The sequence below is a fragment of the Branchiostoma lanceolatum genome, chromosome 9, assembly GCF_035083965.1.
Source record: "Branchiostoma lanceolatum isolate klBraLanc5 chromosome 9, klBraLanc5.hap2, whole genome shotgun sequence".
Taxonomy (NCBI): Eukaryota; Metazoa; Chordata; class Leptocardii; order Amphioxiformes; family Branchiostomatidae; genus Branchiostoma; species Branchiostoma lanceolatum.
This window is the reverse complement of record NC_089730.1, coordinates 10,540,276-10,560,705: the sequence shown is the minus strand read 5'-3', so window position 1 is coordinate 10,560,705 and position 20,430 is coordinate 10,540,276. Positions and strand designations below refer to the sequence as shown.

The following is a 20,430-nucleotide window of genomic DNA, read 5'->3' as shown; positions in this document are numbered from 1 at the left end:
GCCCTGTGCGAGATTTCGCGAGATTTCAGTTTTCAAAATGGCCGACTCAATAACACGTTTGTTGGAAAGTTTATCAATAGAAGACGACCCTTTAGAGACGCTTAAAGAGCTCAAAGTTGCCGTGAATGCTGTGCATCCATCGGCGCTGGAAGATCTGGTCACAAACGTGCCACTGAACGCCTTATTTGATTGCCTGAACTCATCTAACGGGTGCGTTAACTTTGGGCCGGTGGCTCAAAACTTACCTGCAACTGCAAGTCACTGTGACTGTTTCATGTGTTTCTAGCAGACGACATTGTACTATATTGCGCTCCCATATGAAACATTTAACTGTAGCGATACCCTGAGACTAAGGAGGGTAAAAGGCGCCCTCCAAGAGTTGCCATTCAATCAATGTAGATAGATAGAACATCATTGATAGTGATTAGTATCTAGTTCTTTCATCTTGCTTACTGTAAAATCGTGAATTATATTCGAGGTCACATCGTGGTCTCATTTTGATACACCGCGAACATGGCTGGGTAAGTCTTACGTTGTATAACTATAAGCTTAGGTAGTAAGGATGTGTTAACCAGCAAACACGGGTCACAAACTGATTTTCCCCTTGCTGCGAAATCTAATTGTGCGTGTGAATTAATAACTGAATTTACAGTATTTCTAATATTAATTTACATCAAATAAGTTAACTAAGTTTCTTCTGAATGGTGTTCTTGCCATTATTAACAGAGAACAGATTGAGGAGTGTTCATACGTGTTGAAGAAGTTGCTGGATGCCCACAGTCCCTCCATCGTCCTTCAACAGTTCCGAGAACCTCTGCAGAGAGGAGTGGTCCATCCACGGCCTGACGTCAGGGAACTCTGTCTGACAGAGGTAGAACTGTAGATGCATTTAAGTTTGTGTGGTTTTTATGTCGCACTAAGGGGAAAATGGAGTGTTCATTGTGTTTTTAAGTTCGCGGCACACACTGTATTGGACAAAAATTTTCGCAGTGGTTTTAACTTCGCGGTGAAATGGTCGGCACAAAAACAGCAAACATAAAATCACCGCAAACATTTCTGCATTTACAGTAATACTTATAGGACAGAGCTACTATGTACTTTGCATACGACTTGATTTGTTACAAATAAGACGTATCTGTTGTCAACAAATGCCTGTGTCAGCCTGGTATGTAAGTTACGATGTTTAGTTTTTCTTAAAGACCAGAAGTAAAGAACCTAAAGACAAACAAATTATTCTTACACTTGGCATCATTTTCTCATTTTTAGTCACTACAAGAATTGTATTGTTTAGATGCATTGTTGTTGGCTAAAATGGCACTAGCGGATGATGACGAAGCTGTAAAAGGTTGCATGTATTATTTTACAGATCTTCAGATGCACCGACACTATTGTCCACATTGGAGAACTTGTGACCTGTCATGACCTCCTGTTCCACACAGTACAGAGTCTGGCAGACTCAGAGCTGTCTGTGGCCACCATGGCTGGGAAGGTTATCAATCGCCTGGGAGCCTGCGAGTCCGGGCTAAGGGTTCTTTTCACAGGAAGCCTGCTGGAGGAGTTACAGAGAGTGATGAAGGAAAGTGATGTCATTCGGTACAGGGTGTACGAGGTTCGTATGATGCCACAGGCACATCATCGCATTACGTTAATGGCAATAATTGAATGTAGTCCTGAATATCATCAGTGATATATCTAGAAGTTTGGCCACCACCTATTGTAACATGATTGATTAAATGTCAATTTTCTGGGGATGATTTTTTTGCCTGTAGATTTTTCAACCCACATCATGTATTCTATTTTTTCAGGTCTATTAGTACTGATTTGGCACCATGTAATATTTGCAGAGTGATGATTGTTACTGATATATCTTTATCAGTTATCACCTACTGACACCTACACCTACATGTGTACTGCAATGATGCCAAAGCTGTGTTGTTGTTTTTTTCTTATATGATATCACAAAATAAACATTCATGGTTAAGAAGCTTAATTAAGATGGTTAAATCAATGTATCATAAAGCTAAGGTATGAATTGCCAACTTTTATACTTTTTTCTGTCCAAAATTTATATCCTGTTACATTTTGCAGGTCTTGGTGAATCTACAGGCCATCTCACCTGTGGCACTTCATTACTGTAGTGATTCTGGTCTGCTGACTCAACTCACAGGAGAACTCAGCGGTGCAGATGTACTTGTTCAGGTAACTTTACACTTGACTTGACTTTACTTCACTTTAACAGACCACTCTTTAGGTGTGTCTTGGAAAAAGATGCAACAGGCTTTGCTTTTTAATCTACTCAAACACACCACTTTTTTTTCTGCTGTCAGTCAAATGATGCATAAAGTACCAAGTAGGAACACTGAATAGCTAAATGCTATGTTTATTCAATGGAAATGTTAAAAATTGAAGGAACTGCATATGTCATAGGCTTATGAATACACACAGGGTGTGTATGGGCAGATTGTTTGAAACAGTTGTAGTGTAGTGTAGTGTGAATCTTACTACTACATTTGTACTAGACTAAGTGCATTGTTTGACTTCATTCAAAGCTATCTTGAAATAATATTGTGTACAATGATGCACAACCACTGGTTGTATTGTTGTAGATTAAGTACACCACATTCAGGAATACAGGAATTCAAAATACAATGGTACCACAATGTGATCCTCCTCCTATTGTTGTTGTCAGTTTTACCTCTCCTTTTGCTGTTTTGCAGGTAAACTGCATCGACATGCTGAGCAGCCTGGCCCAGAGTCCACATGGACTGAACTGGCTGGTGCAGCAGGGGGTTGTGGGTAAATTGGAGTCCATGCTCACAGCAGCAGACAGCGACCCTATGTCAAGTTTCTACATGCCTGGTAAAGGTCACAGACCTGTGTCTTAGAACAGTAAGATTCAACTACTAGTAGATGTGAGAGGTCCCTGTAGCTCACAGTTGAGCTCCTTAGTTCCAATCATTTGGTAACTGGGAGACTGTGGTTCAATCCTAGGAAGGGCATCTCAGTTGGGTCTTTTGGAAGAGACTTTCTATTCAAGGATGTACCTGGAGTACATTAAAGGGGAAGCAACCCCTCCATGTAAAAATTTACCCTGCTACTGATACAGCAAGGAAAATTGCTGCCCTGTGTGACACTAGGTACTACAAATAGATGAACAAACTAGTAGATGTATGATTCTGACCATATTCAATTCTAAAAATTTTTTTCTTTTTTTTTCATGATAATTTTTTAAAATTTTTTTATGATGATAAAACTTGAACTAAACTTTATAATGATCTTTTACAAAATTCTTTCCTTTTATTGTAGGGGTGCTAAAGTTCTTTGGCACCATGGCATCTCTCCGACCAGATGAGACCATGGAACACCATGGGGCGTTTATGAAGACAGTGTTTGAGTCTCTGGATAGCAGGGACCCTACCATGGTGAAGGTTGCCATAGAAACAGTGGGGATGGTAGGGTCAAGGCCAGATGGGAAAATGGCTCTTGAAAAACAAGGTAGGACATAACCGTTGGCTTTGGTCCAGCATGATCTATCTATATCACATATAAATAGTCTCCTTGGGATGCTGATTGTAATGCTGTATTAATGGGGAATTGGCAAAATTTCTGTATGGGAGAAGTGTTTTAATAATCTACACATGAAGCAATTAAAAGAATATGGGAACTTTCTGTTGGACATGGTGTGAGAGGTCTTGATATCACATACATTATAATGTTAAGACCTGTAAACAAGATATAGAGGATTTATTTCAAAGGCAAAAAAGTACTTGATATGGCACAATTGATAGGTTTTTAACCCGTCATATCATATTCTTCTGAATCAGAAAAAATATCTATCAGACATAGCTTGTATATTGTTTACTAATAGGTTTGGAAGGGACATATTTTCAGCGGACCTTGTTTTGTCTTGCAGGGTGTGCATGGGCAGATTGTTTGAAACAGTTGGGTAGGATCATCCTGAACCCTCCCACTGAGATGAGGATGTATGGGCTGACAACCCTGGCGTCCCTCTTCTCACTCCAGGTTAGACTATATGATTGGCAGTCTCTATGCTGTAGCTATAGCTTTCAAACTCTTTTGATATTGATTCACAGTATGAGCTGTTTTGGGGGGCCTTTTGTCTTCCTCTGCTTCCAAAAAATTATCCAAACCTAACTTGTCTATATACAGCCAACACTAGTATTTGAGTAGTGCCTTGTTACAATAATGTCAACCATTGTCTTTTTTTCCATATGTATGTCTACTACGTATGTTTCTACCACTTACTTGCAATTAGCCTTTGGACTTGAACTTGCAAATAAATTTTCAATTAACCCTCTCCTCACTATGTACTGGCTTGAATTTACGCTTCAAATTTTCATTGGCTTCAGCACAAGTCACCAGGGAGAAAGTGTCAAAGGTTTCCAAGATTTATCTGTTTTAAATTGTCTCCAATGTGAGCAATGCTGAATGTTTATTTCAGTCAGTACCACCACCTATGACAAAATAAGGATAATTTTCTATGGATTTCTGTTACAGGTTACAGATCACACAGAAGACCAGCTGTCCATGTTAGAAGGCTGGTTCAATACCTTCAGTCCAAAACCCATGGACACTCTCATGTCTATAGTCCAGCAACCTTTCAAAAACTTACACTGCGCTGGTCTAGCCGTCCTACAGGCCCTTGCAAACCAGCGGTGGGCTCAGCGCGCCATGGCTAACTTCCCAGGCTTCGTGGAGTACCTTGTGGATAGATCCACAGAGAAGGACAAGATGGGTAAAGAGGCAAGATATGAAGTCATCAAGGCTTTGGTAGAATCCTCCACAACTTTGGAAACATTCGGATCTCCGTTTTATCTGAAGTTGAAGGAGTATTACCGACAAGGGCCTTTCTATGTCAGGGTACAGGCAGAAGTTGCAATGGAGGGATCAAACTAGAGCTTGCTGCAAAGTTTGTGAATATTTTTTCAAGGTACTGATGTTTGAAAAACTCCACATTCTTTTTGACTCCATTTATGGACGATATGGGTGTACACTACTTTAAGACATTATTAGAGGTTATACTTCAAATGGTATTAATTCCATGCTGATGGTTTATAATGGAGATATGTATTCTTAGGAGATGCATTCTTAATCTATTATGCATACCTTGAAGAGTGTTGAAACTTGAACATATCATTCATGCTCAGTAAAGACTGTTAAATTTGTATATGGCATGATGTGTTGGTGATTTCTGTTCAAGCAGATGGAGCCTGATGACAATGCTTGAGAGCACACAAATAATAAAGATATGGATGGAGAATCCTGATTGTAGCACCTTTATTAGAAGTTTCTGGATTATGCTTCATGTAGATGTCCATGTTGGCAAATATTGATTGGAGAGGGCAACCCTTAGTATAAGAGATTCTATAGAAAGCTTGAGTCAAATAACTAGTACTTCTTCCTTTCAGAATATAAATCTGTCCATTTTCGTTTTTCATCATTTTGATTCATGTCACCTCCTATTTTCTAAATGTAGGCTAGCAGCCCATCACAAGGCAGATGAAACCTTTTTTTTTACATTTCTCATCAGTACATGTTTAGACAGAATCATCATCATGTTTGCCACAAGTCAGCATGTGTTGAGGCAGGCCATCATACATCTCAATTGTCTTCTGGATTAACATTAAAACGGCAAGTCAATGTAGTCTAGACAGAATAAAGTCAGCTCAATGTAGGTATCATAAAAATCGATCATTTACAAAATGTATGCTAGATGTTTAGAAATTATTCTTGATGAAGAGATTTTTGTGCCGTGACTTTCAAAATGTTTCCAACCTATCTAATTGAATTGAAATTTTCATTTTCATAATCTTTTTGAAAAATTTAGAAATATGGTCACTTAGATATTCTTTAATTCAAAATAATTTTAAATTATTACAAATATTCAAAAACCCTCTGGGTGTCTTGCAATGGACTCTATGTAAAAACATTCAGAGGAAAAGATCAAGTCATTCTTTCAATTATTGCAAAGAACCATAAAAACTGCTCAAAGTATGTCTTATTTCTTGAAGATGATTTTCTCTAGTCCCATCAACGGTGCTTCCACTACCAGAGACACCAGGAAGGCCACACCGTAGGATAGAGTCACGTGTCCCAAGAAGAAATAGATCTGGAACAAAGTCAAACGGACGTTGAAAGTCAGCCAACCGATTACCTTGAGACATGTATAAGAGACTAAACTTTGCCATGGGACATGTCATGTGATATACAAGTCCTGATTTAGCTTGTATAATAGAGATGCATGATTAAAGATATGTTTACTAGTAGTGAAACAATTACATCCTAAATATTTGTCTATGTTGTCCATCAATTTAGTATTCCACCATACCATTATATGACCGGCGCAATGGCCTAATGGGTAGAGTGTTCGCCTTGCACACCTTGGTAGGTTGTGAGTTCGATCCCCGGCCGGGTCATACCAAAGACTTAAGACTGAATGGTACATACTGCTTTCTCCGCTAAACACACATTACTACCAGTGGACTTACCCCCGCTGGAGAGACTTGCACAAAGTTGTGTGGCCCAAGGGCCGTGAATCGGAGATGGGCACCGCCATAGGCTCCACCAAGTGGCGCGGGAGGACTTAAACTTCTTTTAACCGTATCATTACGTCCACTCATTATTTCGGCCTTTCCTTCACAGGCTTCAGGAAGATAGATTGCATAATGTAACATAGTGGATGGGCACCTTAGCAAAGAAGGCTGTCATAGCATTTGCTCATAAATTATGTAAATGACCCCTCATTTGCGTAATTTTATATTTAATACTGTCTACATTTACTAGTCACTTTCAGTTATTTTTAAGAAAGTTAACGTTAACGTACCATTGTGAATGTGGAGTAGTGGATGAGGACGTCTCTACTGAGGTATACTGCATACATCACCGGAATATGTACCAGATAGGCACAGTAGGTCAGTCGGCTCAGGGGCACCCAGGCGTCCCAGGAGAGGATGGTGTCCACCACTCCTGTAGAGGATAAAGTACATCACAGCACGATCAGTGCAAAATATTGAGCCGATGCAACAAAACAGCCTTTACTTGTCTTCTTGATCGGTACAATAGTTGTAACATGGTACATTCAAAGATTCCGCCTTGTGAATGTTACACTGAAGAAAATTCTGTAGGTCCAATCGAGGTGCTAGGAGGCCCAAATCCTCCCTCCCTATCGACACCACCGTCACAAACATACAGCACTAGCACACAAGTCACTACAACACCCACGTGAATTCATTGCTGTTGCATGGGTTAGTTATGCATATCATTTTAGATGTTGCAACTATTTTTTTTTTACCTCCATATCCATGGAAACATGCGAGAACCACCCAAGCTAGCGTGATGGCCCAGACAGTACGATGGACGGTCAGGTACAATACGTTCTCGTATATCGTCTGGAGAGTTGTCCCGTGGTACAGGCCGTATGTTGAATACACCACAGCCATGGCAGAGGTAGCAGCTACGAGCCAACCAATAGGCATCAGCAGGCTCATGGTCTGGTACAGAATAGTGTAAAATTCGCTATTAGGAACGGGATCGGAACAGATGTCATCATTGGTCTTTTCTTTGTTTTCATTTTGATAGGGAACACTCTCATAGATGGAAGATAATCGTCATTTGTTGCCTTCAGGATCAGGAGAGGACCGGAACGTTTTATGTCCATCATTTCAGCCACAACAAAAATACATTAAGGGGAAAGGTATACTAGTGAAGACAGAGATACATTGCTTTTGATAGTCCGCCTGATCTGCCGCTGATGGCAACTTCAATTTTGATAAACGTCATTATGATAAACACATCAATACAAGCTATGAAAAGGACCATAAATGAGAACCACTGATTTCAGACAACTGTGTTTGACTCACCTTACTCCTTGTCTGTTTCCTTTTCATCTTGATCAGCAGCCAGCCAACAAAAACCCCCACCAGGTACGGTCCGATACGGCAGTATGGCTTGCCATAGTACTCCGAGAGCCTGGAAAAGAAATTATTGAAGATAAATGTCAACAATATGGTTTTTGGTGCTTACTTCAATAACTATGGCCAGCTTCACATTAAAGTGTGTTATTCGGTGAAAGACATCACATACAATATTGAAACCTTTTTGTACTGTTCCGTCAGAGCTTTGAAGAACTAGAAAATATACGTTGAGTAATTCAAACTGACAGGCTTTTGTTGGCATGGGCCATAGCAAGAGTTAATTCAAATTTATGGTATTTACAAACGCTGAAGTTATATGAATTTATATGAATAGTATTTGAATACGTCGCTGCCTTTACTGTGTGTAATGGCGAAACATTGAATGGTATCCTTACCCATCTGGTGCTTTCATATCATAGTGCCAAGTGATCACTGCAGTGGTGATGAAGCTTGCCAACAGGAGAGCCAGCTTTACAACAATCCCCACTATCTGCCACCTGTGTCAGTAGATGTATCATCATCAGTAAATGTTGAAACAAGCTCAGGGAAAAGTTAAGACGTCGTTTTCCTCTCGCGTAGCTCACTGCGATGTCTGATGAAAAAACGTTTTGATACAGATTGATATGTGCTAATGTGTGCTTACAGTTAAAAGATGGTAGATTAGCAGCATGTCGGTTCATTATGATGGATGGAGAGTAACTGCATAGTATTTATGAATGAAAGTAAAAGTTTAGCTCACTGAAGAGCTATTCTTCCACTGGTCGTGACAAAGAAGACAGATGTAGCTATGCAGTATCTACAGGTTCATTGTACCGGGGAAATTCCCCAAGCTCTTTTCGACAGGCACAATGAACAGTGGACCACGGCTTAACGTCCCGTCCTAAGGACTGCAATGTCCGCTGGAATGTTCACAAAAATCTGAATCCACAGTCTAGTACTGGTGAGAAGGTTGGGCGGGGGTAACCAAGAATAATGGTTGACCAAAATTACTGTTTTTATCTGTAGCCTTCAAAAACAACCTATCAGTAAACAGTCCTTCTATGAAATTTCAGTACATATCTAAAGCTGCCAAATGAGACACCAAAACCTTCACCTTGTTTGTTATCATTGCTGTTTATATGATAACCTATGTATATAATGCCATATCGGGTGAGCGACACGGTCGGGATCGAACTCACAGCTTCTAGTTCCACAGGTAGGCCCGTTAACCATTGTACGCGTGCTACCTGATTGCGAATAATGAGACTGTACCATGTTTTGATAAAACTATGTCTTTATGGGTGAAAAAAAATTGGCTTAAGGTTTATCGATAGACAGTGATGTAAAAGCATTCGATATACCTGCATAGTATGTAGATGAGAGGAACTCCGATGATGAAGAACTGCATATCATTGGCCAGGTACCAGGTCCAGTTCATACACTAAAGTGAAAGAGAGATAGACAGATATTCATATGTAGTATCCGTAAACATAAAATGAACAATATGATGATGTAAACGTGGTTCACTGATCACTGTTTTTAACCCTTTGTCTTATCTCGTACTTACTTGAAGCAAAACAGATATGTGCCTACCTTCTTACCAAAAAAGTTGTTGATATACAGTAGGTTTGTCCACCAGTTGTCCGCACAGCTTGGATCTATCCCGTTAGGAGCTTCAGGCCAGAAGGGACCAGAGAACATGTAGGGAAGCACCCACATGTACAGCATCAAGACGAACATGTAGGTAGGTGTCAACCTGAGGATGATAGAAAGATGGCAATTGTTAATGTTCTCCAGGATGTTTTTCCTACATGATTTTATTATTGGTTGGGCATTAACGAGCCGGTTCAGCCCCCGGATTCCTTTGCTGCGGCATAGTTTGTAGAATCCTCCTTGCCGTGGTTGTTAACAGGATGTTCCTGCCAATAAATGTTTTTGGCACTATTTATAGGATGGTGATGATGATGAATGGTTTATTCAATCAAAATACATCGCAGCCTTTCGGGCTGAATTGCGTGACTCATTACAATTTGAACCAAGCAAATCATTGTCCTTAAAACACCTACAGCAGATCAAGGTCTGTACATATTAGAATAGACTTTTTCCTTGTATGATCATCGCATTCAGTGAAAAAAAAACTAGACAAACACGTAGTAATTTTAAAAAAATCACTTTCACGTGTACTAAGAAAGACCAATATTCATAGGATGGTACATTGCTTGCATATTACCGTATTACCTAGCTGTTCAATAAACGTGTCAAATAAGGAATTGGTGATCTTCATGCTGACAGTGTCATTGGTAACAACACGTTTTGATCTGGTTGTATGTGTTTCAAAATAGCCGTTGGAATATCCTCACCTCCAGTATCTGTGGAAATACACCATCCCGTATTGAACTGATTTTCCCTTTTCTTCGTTCTTCTCTATCTGCTTGATTAGAACGTATGACATCAGGAGTCCACTGGAAGGCAAGAGTTGAAAACTTAGTGAGTTGTTGATTCTTAGACCTCCACTTTTACATGTTCGAAGGGCTACTTGCAACGTACAAAAGGAATTAGAGACTTTTTAAAGCGTGTAACTGAATCAGGGTGCACCAGTACTGCAGTATAACGTGCAGGTTCCAAAGAACTGTTGCCTTACCTGAGGAAGAAGAAGGTGTCCACGGCAACGTAGCTATTACCGATTGCTTGAAATGTAAATGTTTGCCTAATTTCAAGGAACTGCAGCGAGTTGTCTGGAAAATAAGATTGGTGGTTTGTTTAGTAATTCTCACATCACATCATATCATATCATATCAAATACATCATCATGTGGTGAGAACAAAGAAACCTTGGACCAGATTCTTTGAACGATCCATCAATGCACTGATAACCAGTGTTTTTACTTCAAAACTCCTTTGCTTTGTAGTTAGCATTGTCTGCCAAACGATTGTCAAGCTTTGGATTGGATATGATCTACGTACCGACGTGCCATTGAGCAACAGAATAAGTGTGTCCCAGGATGACCCAGGTCATACTGATGAAGCGGATGCCGTGCAGACACTTGATGCTGCCGGGCGCCTGTTTGGTGCTGAGGAGCTTCCCGATGTTGGTGTATAGGGAGAAGCACAGGAGGATACGGCCGGTTACACCTATGGAAGATGGAACTGTTCAAGACAAAATAGTACCCCCACATCTCATATCATATTTTTATAACATTATTACCGTTCTTCATATTTTTGTGTAAGGGGGTGTGATAGTTGTTGGCCTTGGCGTTGGCCTTGATGGAGTATCCCTTAAGCCGGTGTCACAATTAAAGCGAACGCCGGCCGAATTTGTAGATCGGCTGGAGCTTGCCGAATTTCAAAATCGCCCGAGCGTCGACCGAAAATATGCCCCGACACATAGTGGAAGAGGCTCGGGCGACGTCCGTCGAACACTAATCATAAACCCCCATAAGACGGTACATTCTGTTAAACACGGACGATGTTAGAATCGACTTAACTGATAAAAAGCCAATACTTGGATCAACTTTGATTTCTGAGTTGTGGGCAATATGTAGGGCGTTGGCTGAGTGGACGTAGACATTGAAAAGAATAGACATGAACAGGGATTTTGTGATGCACCCACCCAAATATATGCAACTACAGGAGCCACAAAGTCAGCAGACCAGTCTGCTTAACGTAAATACAATAATGTTTACCCGAAAGGAAATCGGGCGAAGCTCGGGCGAACGCCATCCGAGCTTCTGCCGACCGTCGATAAGCCTATCGACGCCCAGACGACACCTAGGCGTGCTTCGTCAGATTCTCTGCATGACAACGTCCGATTATAAATATCAAATATAAAAACAATCCATCCAGCCAGGCATTGTTGAGTTATCGTGTTCACACACACACACACACACACACACACACACACACACACACACACACACACGAACGCTGACGAATGTATATATTGTCTTGTTGCAATTTTTAATAAAGAATAAAGAATATATGGTTACAATCGCTTAAAATTGATTTTGACCTTCTTTTACTGCTGAAGTTTTCTCGCGTGTGAATGTGTTCACCGGTAGCGGCTTGTCGTCAGGCACATTCACGGTGACGTCAGGCTCTTGTGCTTCCCTCTCCTACAATATTATGTTAACAAACGTCACAATCAGAGAAGCCTTGGGTATATTGACAATGACAATGAACCAACATAGGCTAAATGCAGTAGGCAACAGAATTGTAAACAAATTTCCATACATTTTACGTAGTTTTCCATAGTTTTTAGATGACATGATGTATAGGAATAATTCGTTCTTTGTAAAATGCGCATATTTTATGTCTAGTCGCATGGACTTACAAGGGATCTGCGCGTGTCTGTGTCATTCTAAAACAAAATGTATCTCTAGTTTTGATTCTCTACACAATCATTGTTACAAAATCTACATATTCTGTCATTTGGAGGAGTCTGGTTGTATCTACCAACTTCAGTCTACAGTGGATGGTCGCTGATCCTTAGTTTAGTCATGGCTCGGCGTTAATGAAAATTTTGTATAGCTAGACATTTTTCTTTTTCATATGTAACCTTAAATGTTCTTAATTTGTTTCAACGTTTTCCTTTTCACCACAAGAGTAAAGTTCTGAGTAAAAAATGTTGAAGAAAGTTGTCTTTTAGCCTTTGTTTTAGTTCAGATTGAGCGAATAGCGTGTTTCGGTCTTTGTTAAGTCTAAGGTAGGCAAAACCTGACTCGTCCAAGATTTTACTAATATTGGAAAGCCGGCATGGTTATTTTTACGCTGGTGTAGGTCTTGCTGTACTAAAAATGCTTCATACTGTAAGCTATCTTTTGGTATTTCTGTAACTTTTCTTTCATGATATGAATAGATTCTGGTATATACTTCATTCCAAAGGGGATTTCTACCGAGTTCTGCCCTTGAGGTAATAATATTATGCAATGGTCATCTAAATGCCACGCTAGTCTTCTACTGTTAGCAACTGTCACATCTGGTTCCAATTATTAGGAACCAGAAGGCCCGGGTTCGCATCCGGGTAGGGCATGTCTGGATAAGAGGCGCACCAAGTCATACCAAAGGCTTTATAAAAATGGTACATACTTCTGAAACAGTATGGAAGTTTAACACACTCCACTGCCAGTGATTGCACCACAGTATGGCCCAGGGCTACGAAACGGAGATGGGCGCCGCCCTATACACCTTATGGTGTGGGAGGACTTTAACTAACAGTCTTCTACTGCCAGCATGAAATGGAGCCAAAATAATTCACTCAAACCATCAAAGCACAACGTACAAAACGATGATGAGGCCAAGCGCCTCTGACTCGTCCTGCAACCAATCTATCGGTTTCACACTATAGACTTATAAACAGTACATACCTCCAGTCGCATTTCGAAGGCGTCATTTAGCTTTTGGCTTTCATTGGCCATCAGTCGGTGTTGGTGAATGATGACATCATAGATGGTGCCGATCGCAAGGAGGAGGAGAAGGACACTGCAGATGCAACTGTAGGAGGAAGGGAGAGAACGAATGAATAGGTCTGTAGAAGTAGGAGCAGAGAAATATCTCAACGACTTAAGCAATTCTACAGTCAGATAGACTCAAGCAATTCTACCGTCAGATACAAACAGAACAAGATTCCAAATATTCTCACATTGCAGCGATAGTGACATTCTGAATTGGTGGGGATTCCTGTGAATATGCTGACATCACTTGTAACATTCCTTGTTGGACAAGGAAACGCCAGTAGATACCTGAAACAGTAATATATATAATGTCTGTCATCGTAACTAGCTGGGGAGCAATATCGACCAAATCGCAATTCATTCTTACAAATACATCGTAAGAGACCCGAATTGAATCATTTGCATTAGCCACATGAATGATAAAAGGGATGTTTCAATGTGCACTATGTATACGTGGCATATTTTCTATCAACGGCTATTTAAAGTATGAACAAGATTTGATGCCTGACTTACTGCCGTCTAGTCTCTGAATGACGTCATGTTGACTGCAGGAGCTGGGAACACAAATGCCTATCTGTATACTCGTCTCGTTTGTAATTCCGCCTCCGCTCTGGAGGGGCAATGGCATAAGTTAGCATCGTTTTAAGCAATTTGTAAGGAAAGGGGGTAGAAGTCACTTAATTGCACAACGAATTAAAGGTTCCCATTCACTCTATTGTCACCCTTAATATTAATCCACCATCATTCCCTTTGATCCGTCAACCTTACCCTATATCCGTCACCAAAAGACTTTATCTATCACTATCACCCTTAATCCGTCACCATTGACATAAATCCGTGACCCTTACTCTTAATCTGTCACCTTTGCTCTTAATCCGTCACCCTGACCCTTAATCCGTCACCCTTACTCTTAATAAGTCATTCTTACCCTTAATCCGTCACTCTTGCCATTAATCTGACACCCTTACACTTGATCCGTCACCCTTAATCCGTCACCCTTACCCTTGATCCGTCGCCCTCACTCTTAATCCGTTGGAAAAACACTTAATCTCTCGCTCTTTGCCTTAATCCGTCACTCTTACCCTTAATCTGTCACCAAAACACTTAATCTGTCACTATCACCCTTAATCCGTCACCATTTACCTTAATCCGTGACCCTTACTCTTAAGCTGTCCCCTTTAACCTTAATCCATTACCCTGACCCTTAATCAATCATTGTTACCCTAAATCCGTCACCGTTACCCTTAATCTGTCACCAAAACACCTAATCTGTCACTATCACCCTTAATCCGTCACCATTTACCTTAATCCGTGACCCTTACTCTTAAGCTGTCCCCTTTAACCTTAATCCATTACCCTGACCCTTGATCCATCATTCTTACCCTAAATCCGTCACCCTTGTTTTGAGGTGTCTATGCATGGCACCTAGGCCTAATCCCCTATACTTTGAAGGGAGGTGTGAATTGCCCTGTTCCCAACCCACTGACCCAGTTACATCATGTTGGAACATGTTGGAACAAATGATCCACCTATGTTGCAACAGTTTCGAAAATAATACAAACTAGAGTTCCACGACCTCATACCTTCGCCAAATGATTTTAACCCATATGGCTGACGTATTAGGAGTGTTTCTCATCAATTACTAATCATACCAGTTGATCGTCTTCACCCAAATAACAGAAGTTGTCCAAAGTATGAGCTTAAAAAGGTAATGCATACATATGTAATCAATTATGCAAATGAGGTCCTTATTAGCATAATTTGATTCAACGATGTTCACATTCACATAACTTCCAAATGCCATAAGTATGAAATTGCCATCATTTACCTGTATGGAATTCTAGTAGTTTCTCATTAATTATGCAAATCAAGCCTACAATTGCATATTTTGTATCTATCAACCTTCCTCTCTTCCTCAGTTACAAATGTCGCATAATTGAATAGTCATATCATGGAACACAGCGGGTTTTTTTAAATTGTCTCATTAATCATGCAAATTAGAATCTGATTTGCATGGTTATCATCCAATCATACAAAGTATCACCTAAGATATCTACATACCAAAAATCATGCACATCCATCAAGCCCATCTTGAGTTATAGTATTTTCTCATTAATTATGCAAATTAGGTCCTCATTTGCATAGTTGATATCTATTAATATTTCTCTCTTCCTCAGTTACATATGTCACATGTTTGAGAGTCCTATCAGAATTTGGGGGCCGTATAAACTTTCCTCATCAATTATGCAAATTACATGCTGATTTGCATAATAGGTATCTAATCATGTACATCATCACTCAAGTTATCTACTTACCAAAAATCATGACCATTCATCAAGCCCTTCTTGAGTTATTCCCTTTCAAAGTCTGAAGCAAAACCTGCTCCTGCAGTTCCAAAAAAGCCGCTAGGGGGCCAAAACCTATACCACTTACTCTCCGTCCAAAATCTGATCATTTCCATGTCTCATCAAGACCCACCCACCTACCAAACATCAAAACAACCCACCCATGCCTTCTTGAGTTATGCTGTTTGTTACACACACACACACACACAAACACATTAACACACAAACGCTACATGTTGAAACAGCAGAAACTATTCAGAACATCAAATAAATGGTGGAAATTGGTCTAAACAGCCACTGTTAACTTTGTCTTGAATTAATCTTCTTTTAAAGACTACTTCAAGACTTCCTAAATTGTCTTAACCTAATTAACATACCTATTCAGAGTTTTGGTATGAAAACTGGTGTTCTCAGTCCTATCGTTAGTCACTGACGAAAGACAGTGGATGCTGTCTTAAACGTCTGTTTCAAAATTTTATCCAGTTGCTTGAGTAATTATTTTTGGCGTAAGTCACTTATCTCCCTTAGATTGTTACAAAGGTTTTGCAAATGTTAGAACAAAAGGCAACAAACACCCTCTCGGTAATGTAGAATTGACTCTATCCGAGTTAAACTCCACAAGATTTGTTACATGTCCTTGAATACTGTATATATGAATAAAATTAAGAACTGCATAATTCTGTCTGTTTTGTTTGTATCGATGTATCTGACTTCCCACTCCACCTCTCGCTGGGCAACTTCGCTTTGCTGCACCATCCGGATAACTGCACAAAATACGCTGACAATTGGGATATGCAGTTAAGGGGATTCTAATGTACCATTCATCAAAACACTGCAAACTTTGTTATTCTATTCGTTATTTTATTTTAGCATTTGCTCAGTTACTGTGACTTCTACTCACCCGTGTTAGCTGTTCAGACTGTTGTGCCCGGGCCACAGGTACCAGCGTAGCCATGTAGAACTTCCCATCGAAGGTGATGTTGAAACCTTTCCTCGTAATATTCACGCACTGCGAGTAGCTGCCGGCCCAGACCAGGCTTCCGCCCAAGATTCCACTTTGGGGTTTTCCACCTGCGTCCAGCACTGTCTCGGGAGGAGAAGTGGAGTGATGTCATGTCGGTGCTATGCAAATTAGCGTCTGTACGGTCAACTTTTGAAGCGGATGGCCATATACTTGTGACCCCTAGCTACCTTCTGTCTGCTATAAGATAAGGGGACAAAGATCATGTAGTATGTTTGTTTTGCATTTGTTCCATTTACTTGAAGGGGCGTGATTGTGTAGAGACGCCATACTTATGTGGCCTTTTTACTTAAATGGAGTAACTGAAATGCCTATCGGATATCAAGATGTCTGGATATCTCCAACGGGCCCTCCCTTAGAGAATGACGATGATGATGATGATGATGATGATGATGAGAAGAGGAACTTGCCATAAACTGTAACGACGTAACAGAAGAAGAGATAGAGAGAGCAACACGAAAACTGAAAAACAACAAAGCCCCTGGCGAAGATGGAATACATCCTAAAATGCTCAAATATGGCGGAAAAGCCCTAAGTCAGATGTTATTATTACTATGCAACAACATTTGGAAGGAGGAGACTCTATTTAATGATTGGAAAATAGGAACGATACTCCCTCTGCCTAAGAAAGGCGAACTCATTAACTGTTCACACTGGAGAGGAATTACACTTCTGCCCCTACCAAGCAAAGTACTTAGTATAGTTATTAGGAATAGAATTAAGGATGAAATCAATTAGAAAATAAGAGAGCAACAATAAGGATTTAGACCTGAAAGATCATGTGTCGATGCCATCTTAACCTTGAGAAGAGCAGTTGAGAAAAGTCTCGACACATCTCTACTAATGCATTTCATAGACTTCCAAAAAGCATTTGACAGTATTGACAGAGACAACATGTGGTACATACTGAAAAAATATGGGATTCCTGCTAAGATCATCAGCTTACCGCAAGCGATATACAAGGACGCCAGTTGCATTGTTCGTGTTGGAGGCCAAAACACAGAGAAGTTCGAAGTACACACAGGACTTCGACAAGGGGTTATTTTATCACCACTCCTCTTCTTAACCACCATAGACTGGCTTTTGAAAAAGGTGGAAAAGAACAAATGTGGAATACAAGTAGAGGGGACGAATGACCTCCAGTTTGACCAAGATTTTGCAGACGACATTACCCTCATAGAAAACAGTGAACATGGGCTACAGCAGACAACAGACGACACAGGAGAAACAGCAGGGAGAGTCGGGCTGAAATTCAACGCAAAAAAAAAGCGTGGTCACGGGTATCAACACAGCCGCTCCGCCAAACATCAAAATCGAAGATACAGACTCTTTTATCTACTTAGGAAGCACGATCACAGCAAATGGACACGGCCACAAGGAAATCATGACAATAATCGGGAAAGCCAGCTCAGCCTTTGGAAAAATACAAAAAGTGCTGAAGAATGGGGTGTTAAGCCTACAGAACAAATTAAGGATATATCAAGCAACAGTACTGTCAAATATACGCAGCCGATCAAAAGCGCCTGAATGCCTTTCACACAAGATGTCTAAGAAAAATACTGGGCTCTCGTATAGACAGAATAACGAACAAAGAGGTTTACTGCAGAACAAACCAGAGAGAAGTGGCAGACATGGTAAGAGAGAAAAGACTAAGATGGCTAGGACATGTCCTGAGAATGGAAGAAAGCAGAACAGCGAAGAAGATCCTGGAATGGAAGCCACACGGTGGAAGACGAAGTAGGGGAAGGCCAAGGCTGACGTGGAAGAGGAATGTAGAGAAAGACCTTGAAACCACGGAAAACCCCTGGTATAGAGCAAATAGAGAAGCACAAAAACGAGAAAGATGGAAAAGGACGGCCCGATGTGCCTCAATGGCACGGGAGGAACTAAGGTGCTATGGTAAGGTATCAAGATGTAATGGCAGGTTGGTGTTGTTTGCAAATGATTGCACCTGTGTATATTTCTAACAATTTATCATACTAGTATTTCATCTCAAAGCAATTTTGGACGTCACAGGACAAATTGGTGGTTGTCAGTCCAAGGACACAATCACGCAACATTCGGGATATTTATTCTTTCTGTTTCATCCAGAAGTTAAAAACTTGGTCCATATCTTCCTTGTACGAAGATAGCCATGTCCAAAATAGACGTTAGAAGCGCTAACCATGGATCCTCGAAACTAGAATTCTTTATGAAATTAGTAGCTAGTGCCATTCTACTCTACAATCGTTTAATTCTGAGCAGGTTGATGCCAGGTACGTTTAAGTACAAGTAGTCTATGTTTTGAAAACCTTGTCTATATAGCTAGCCTTTAGGAATTCCATGTTTTAAAAACCTGGTCTATATAGCTAGGCGTGTTCTAAGTATATTCGAACCATTCGCACATTCCAATAAACTTATCAGTCTGTGTGACACAAGCCTCTGATTCAGAAGTAGTCGAAAGACGTGCGCTTCACTTACTTTTCAGGGCGTAGATCTTGTCTTGAAACAGGTCTGCTTCGTACTGTGCGACATCCTTCTGACACTGTTGGCTGATGTTGCCGGTGGGTTGGGCGGGAATGGTGACATCTGTCCAGTTCACGGTGTTAAAATCGAGAAAGGTGGCGGCAAGTTTCTGCTGAAGAAGTCCATGTGACCTGAGTAAGGCGGCCAACACATTTAACTGGTCTTTAGCGTCGGGAACACCTCGGTTCCACATTGCCTGTGACCTAGCCAGGCTAACTACTGCCGAACAAAGACAAATGTACAACAGCAGCCTCATGTTCCTGTTTGTAGAAGCAGAGTATCCGCGAACCGCACCAGAACTAGAATCTGCGCAAGTAAGAAATAGGGTGGAGCAGCTCTGGGTGGGGTGATAACGTAGATAAGGCCTGGAGAAATTAATATTGTGTTTCCAATAACGGTCTTGGAGATATCAGGGACGGTAGGTAGGGATTCTCTTCTTTTTTCTCTTTTTTTTTCAGATTTCGGCCGAAGTGATCCAACAATTGCTGTTTAACAATGCATAACTAAAATGCATCAGGTATTTTCAACATCATACTTTTATCTTAAAGATATACATTGTAGACGTATATTTTTCTATTGCAAAAAGAAACGAGAAGAACACGTGGGAAAACGATTCTGCAACATTTTTATCACTCAGATCGAACATTTTTTATTTTCCTTCCCATTCATCATCATATCGGGCAGCTTGCCCGGACTAGGGTTGCTCCTTCCCATTAATTGGCAAAAAAAGGTTAGGGTTCGCAGTTTTTGCTAAGTTCGGTCGAGTAACTGGAAACATATTTTCTTAGGCCTAGTGCCTAAGCAAACAAATTATACAAGCAAGCTGAATACACTTTAAGGATAGTGCGTTGTGGGTTGGAAACACTTGTTTACTGAGGTTGAGAGGCATGCGGCGACGCAGTGCTTTTTCTCCTGAAGAAATTTGCTTTAGAATTGTTTCAAAGGTTACTTAGGATTTTCATACAGCGAAAGTATTGGAACTATTCGAGACATAATCCATTGCCCCAATAAAACCAGGTATAAGATTTGCCTAAGCAATCCCAATAAACCTCCGTGCGGTGACCTATATGGGCAGGACTACTCAAACTGACGACGCCAACAGCTTCAGGCGCAAACGGGGCAAAGTCTGACCAATCCTCTTGTTCGATAGTATGCATAGTGTACCCGCAAGTGGACAGTTTGTGCCTCGTGAAAATC

At 40.6% G+C, this 20,430-nt stretch overlaps 2 protein-coding genes across 2 annotated transcripts; one reads left to right on the top strand and one right to left on the bottom strand.

Moving 5' to 3' along the window:
- The first annotated feature begins 18 nt into the window (after positions 1-18).
- On the top strand, positions 19-5,281 carry LOC136441220 (26S proteasome non-ATPase regulatory subunit 5-like). The gene is made up of 8 exons (XM_066437369.1): positions 19-210; positions 727-871; positions 1,367-1,609; positions 2,089-2,199; positions 2,718-2,859; positions 3,307-3,495; positions 3,914-4,023; positions 4,519-5,281. The coding sequence occupies exons 1-8, from the start codon at positions 38-40 to the stop codon at positions 4,915-4,917; spliced, it is 1,512 nt and encodes a 503-aa protein (XP_066293466.1). The 5' UTR covers positions 19-37; the 3' UTR covers positions 4,918-5,281.
- On the bottom strand, positions 5,282-19,642 carry LOC136442598 (nose resistant to fluoxetine protein 6-like). Its single transcript, XM_066439543.1, has 16 exons — positions 19,189-19,642; positions 16,609-16,790; positions 13,876-13,972; positions 13,551-13,650; positions 13,276-13,402; positions 11,922-12,024; positions 10,877-11,044; positions 10,552-10,672; positions 10,274-10,375; positions 9,507-9,669; positions 9,275-9,354; positions 8,330-8,431; positions 7,881-7,989; positions 7,313-7,511; positions 6,845-6,987; positions 5,282-6,130 (listed from the first exon to the last, which is right to left on the bottom strand). Exons 1-16 carry the CDS (start codon positions 19,487-19,489, stop codon positions 6,020-6,022), a joined length of 2,208 nt encoding a protein of 735 aa, XP_066295640.1. The 5' UTR covers positions 19,490-19,642; the 3' UTR covers positions 5,282-6,019.
- Between the last annotated feature and the right edge of the window lie 788 nt (positions 19,643-20,430).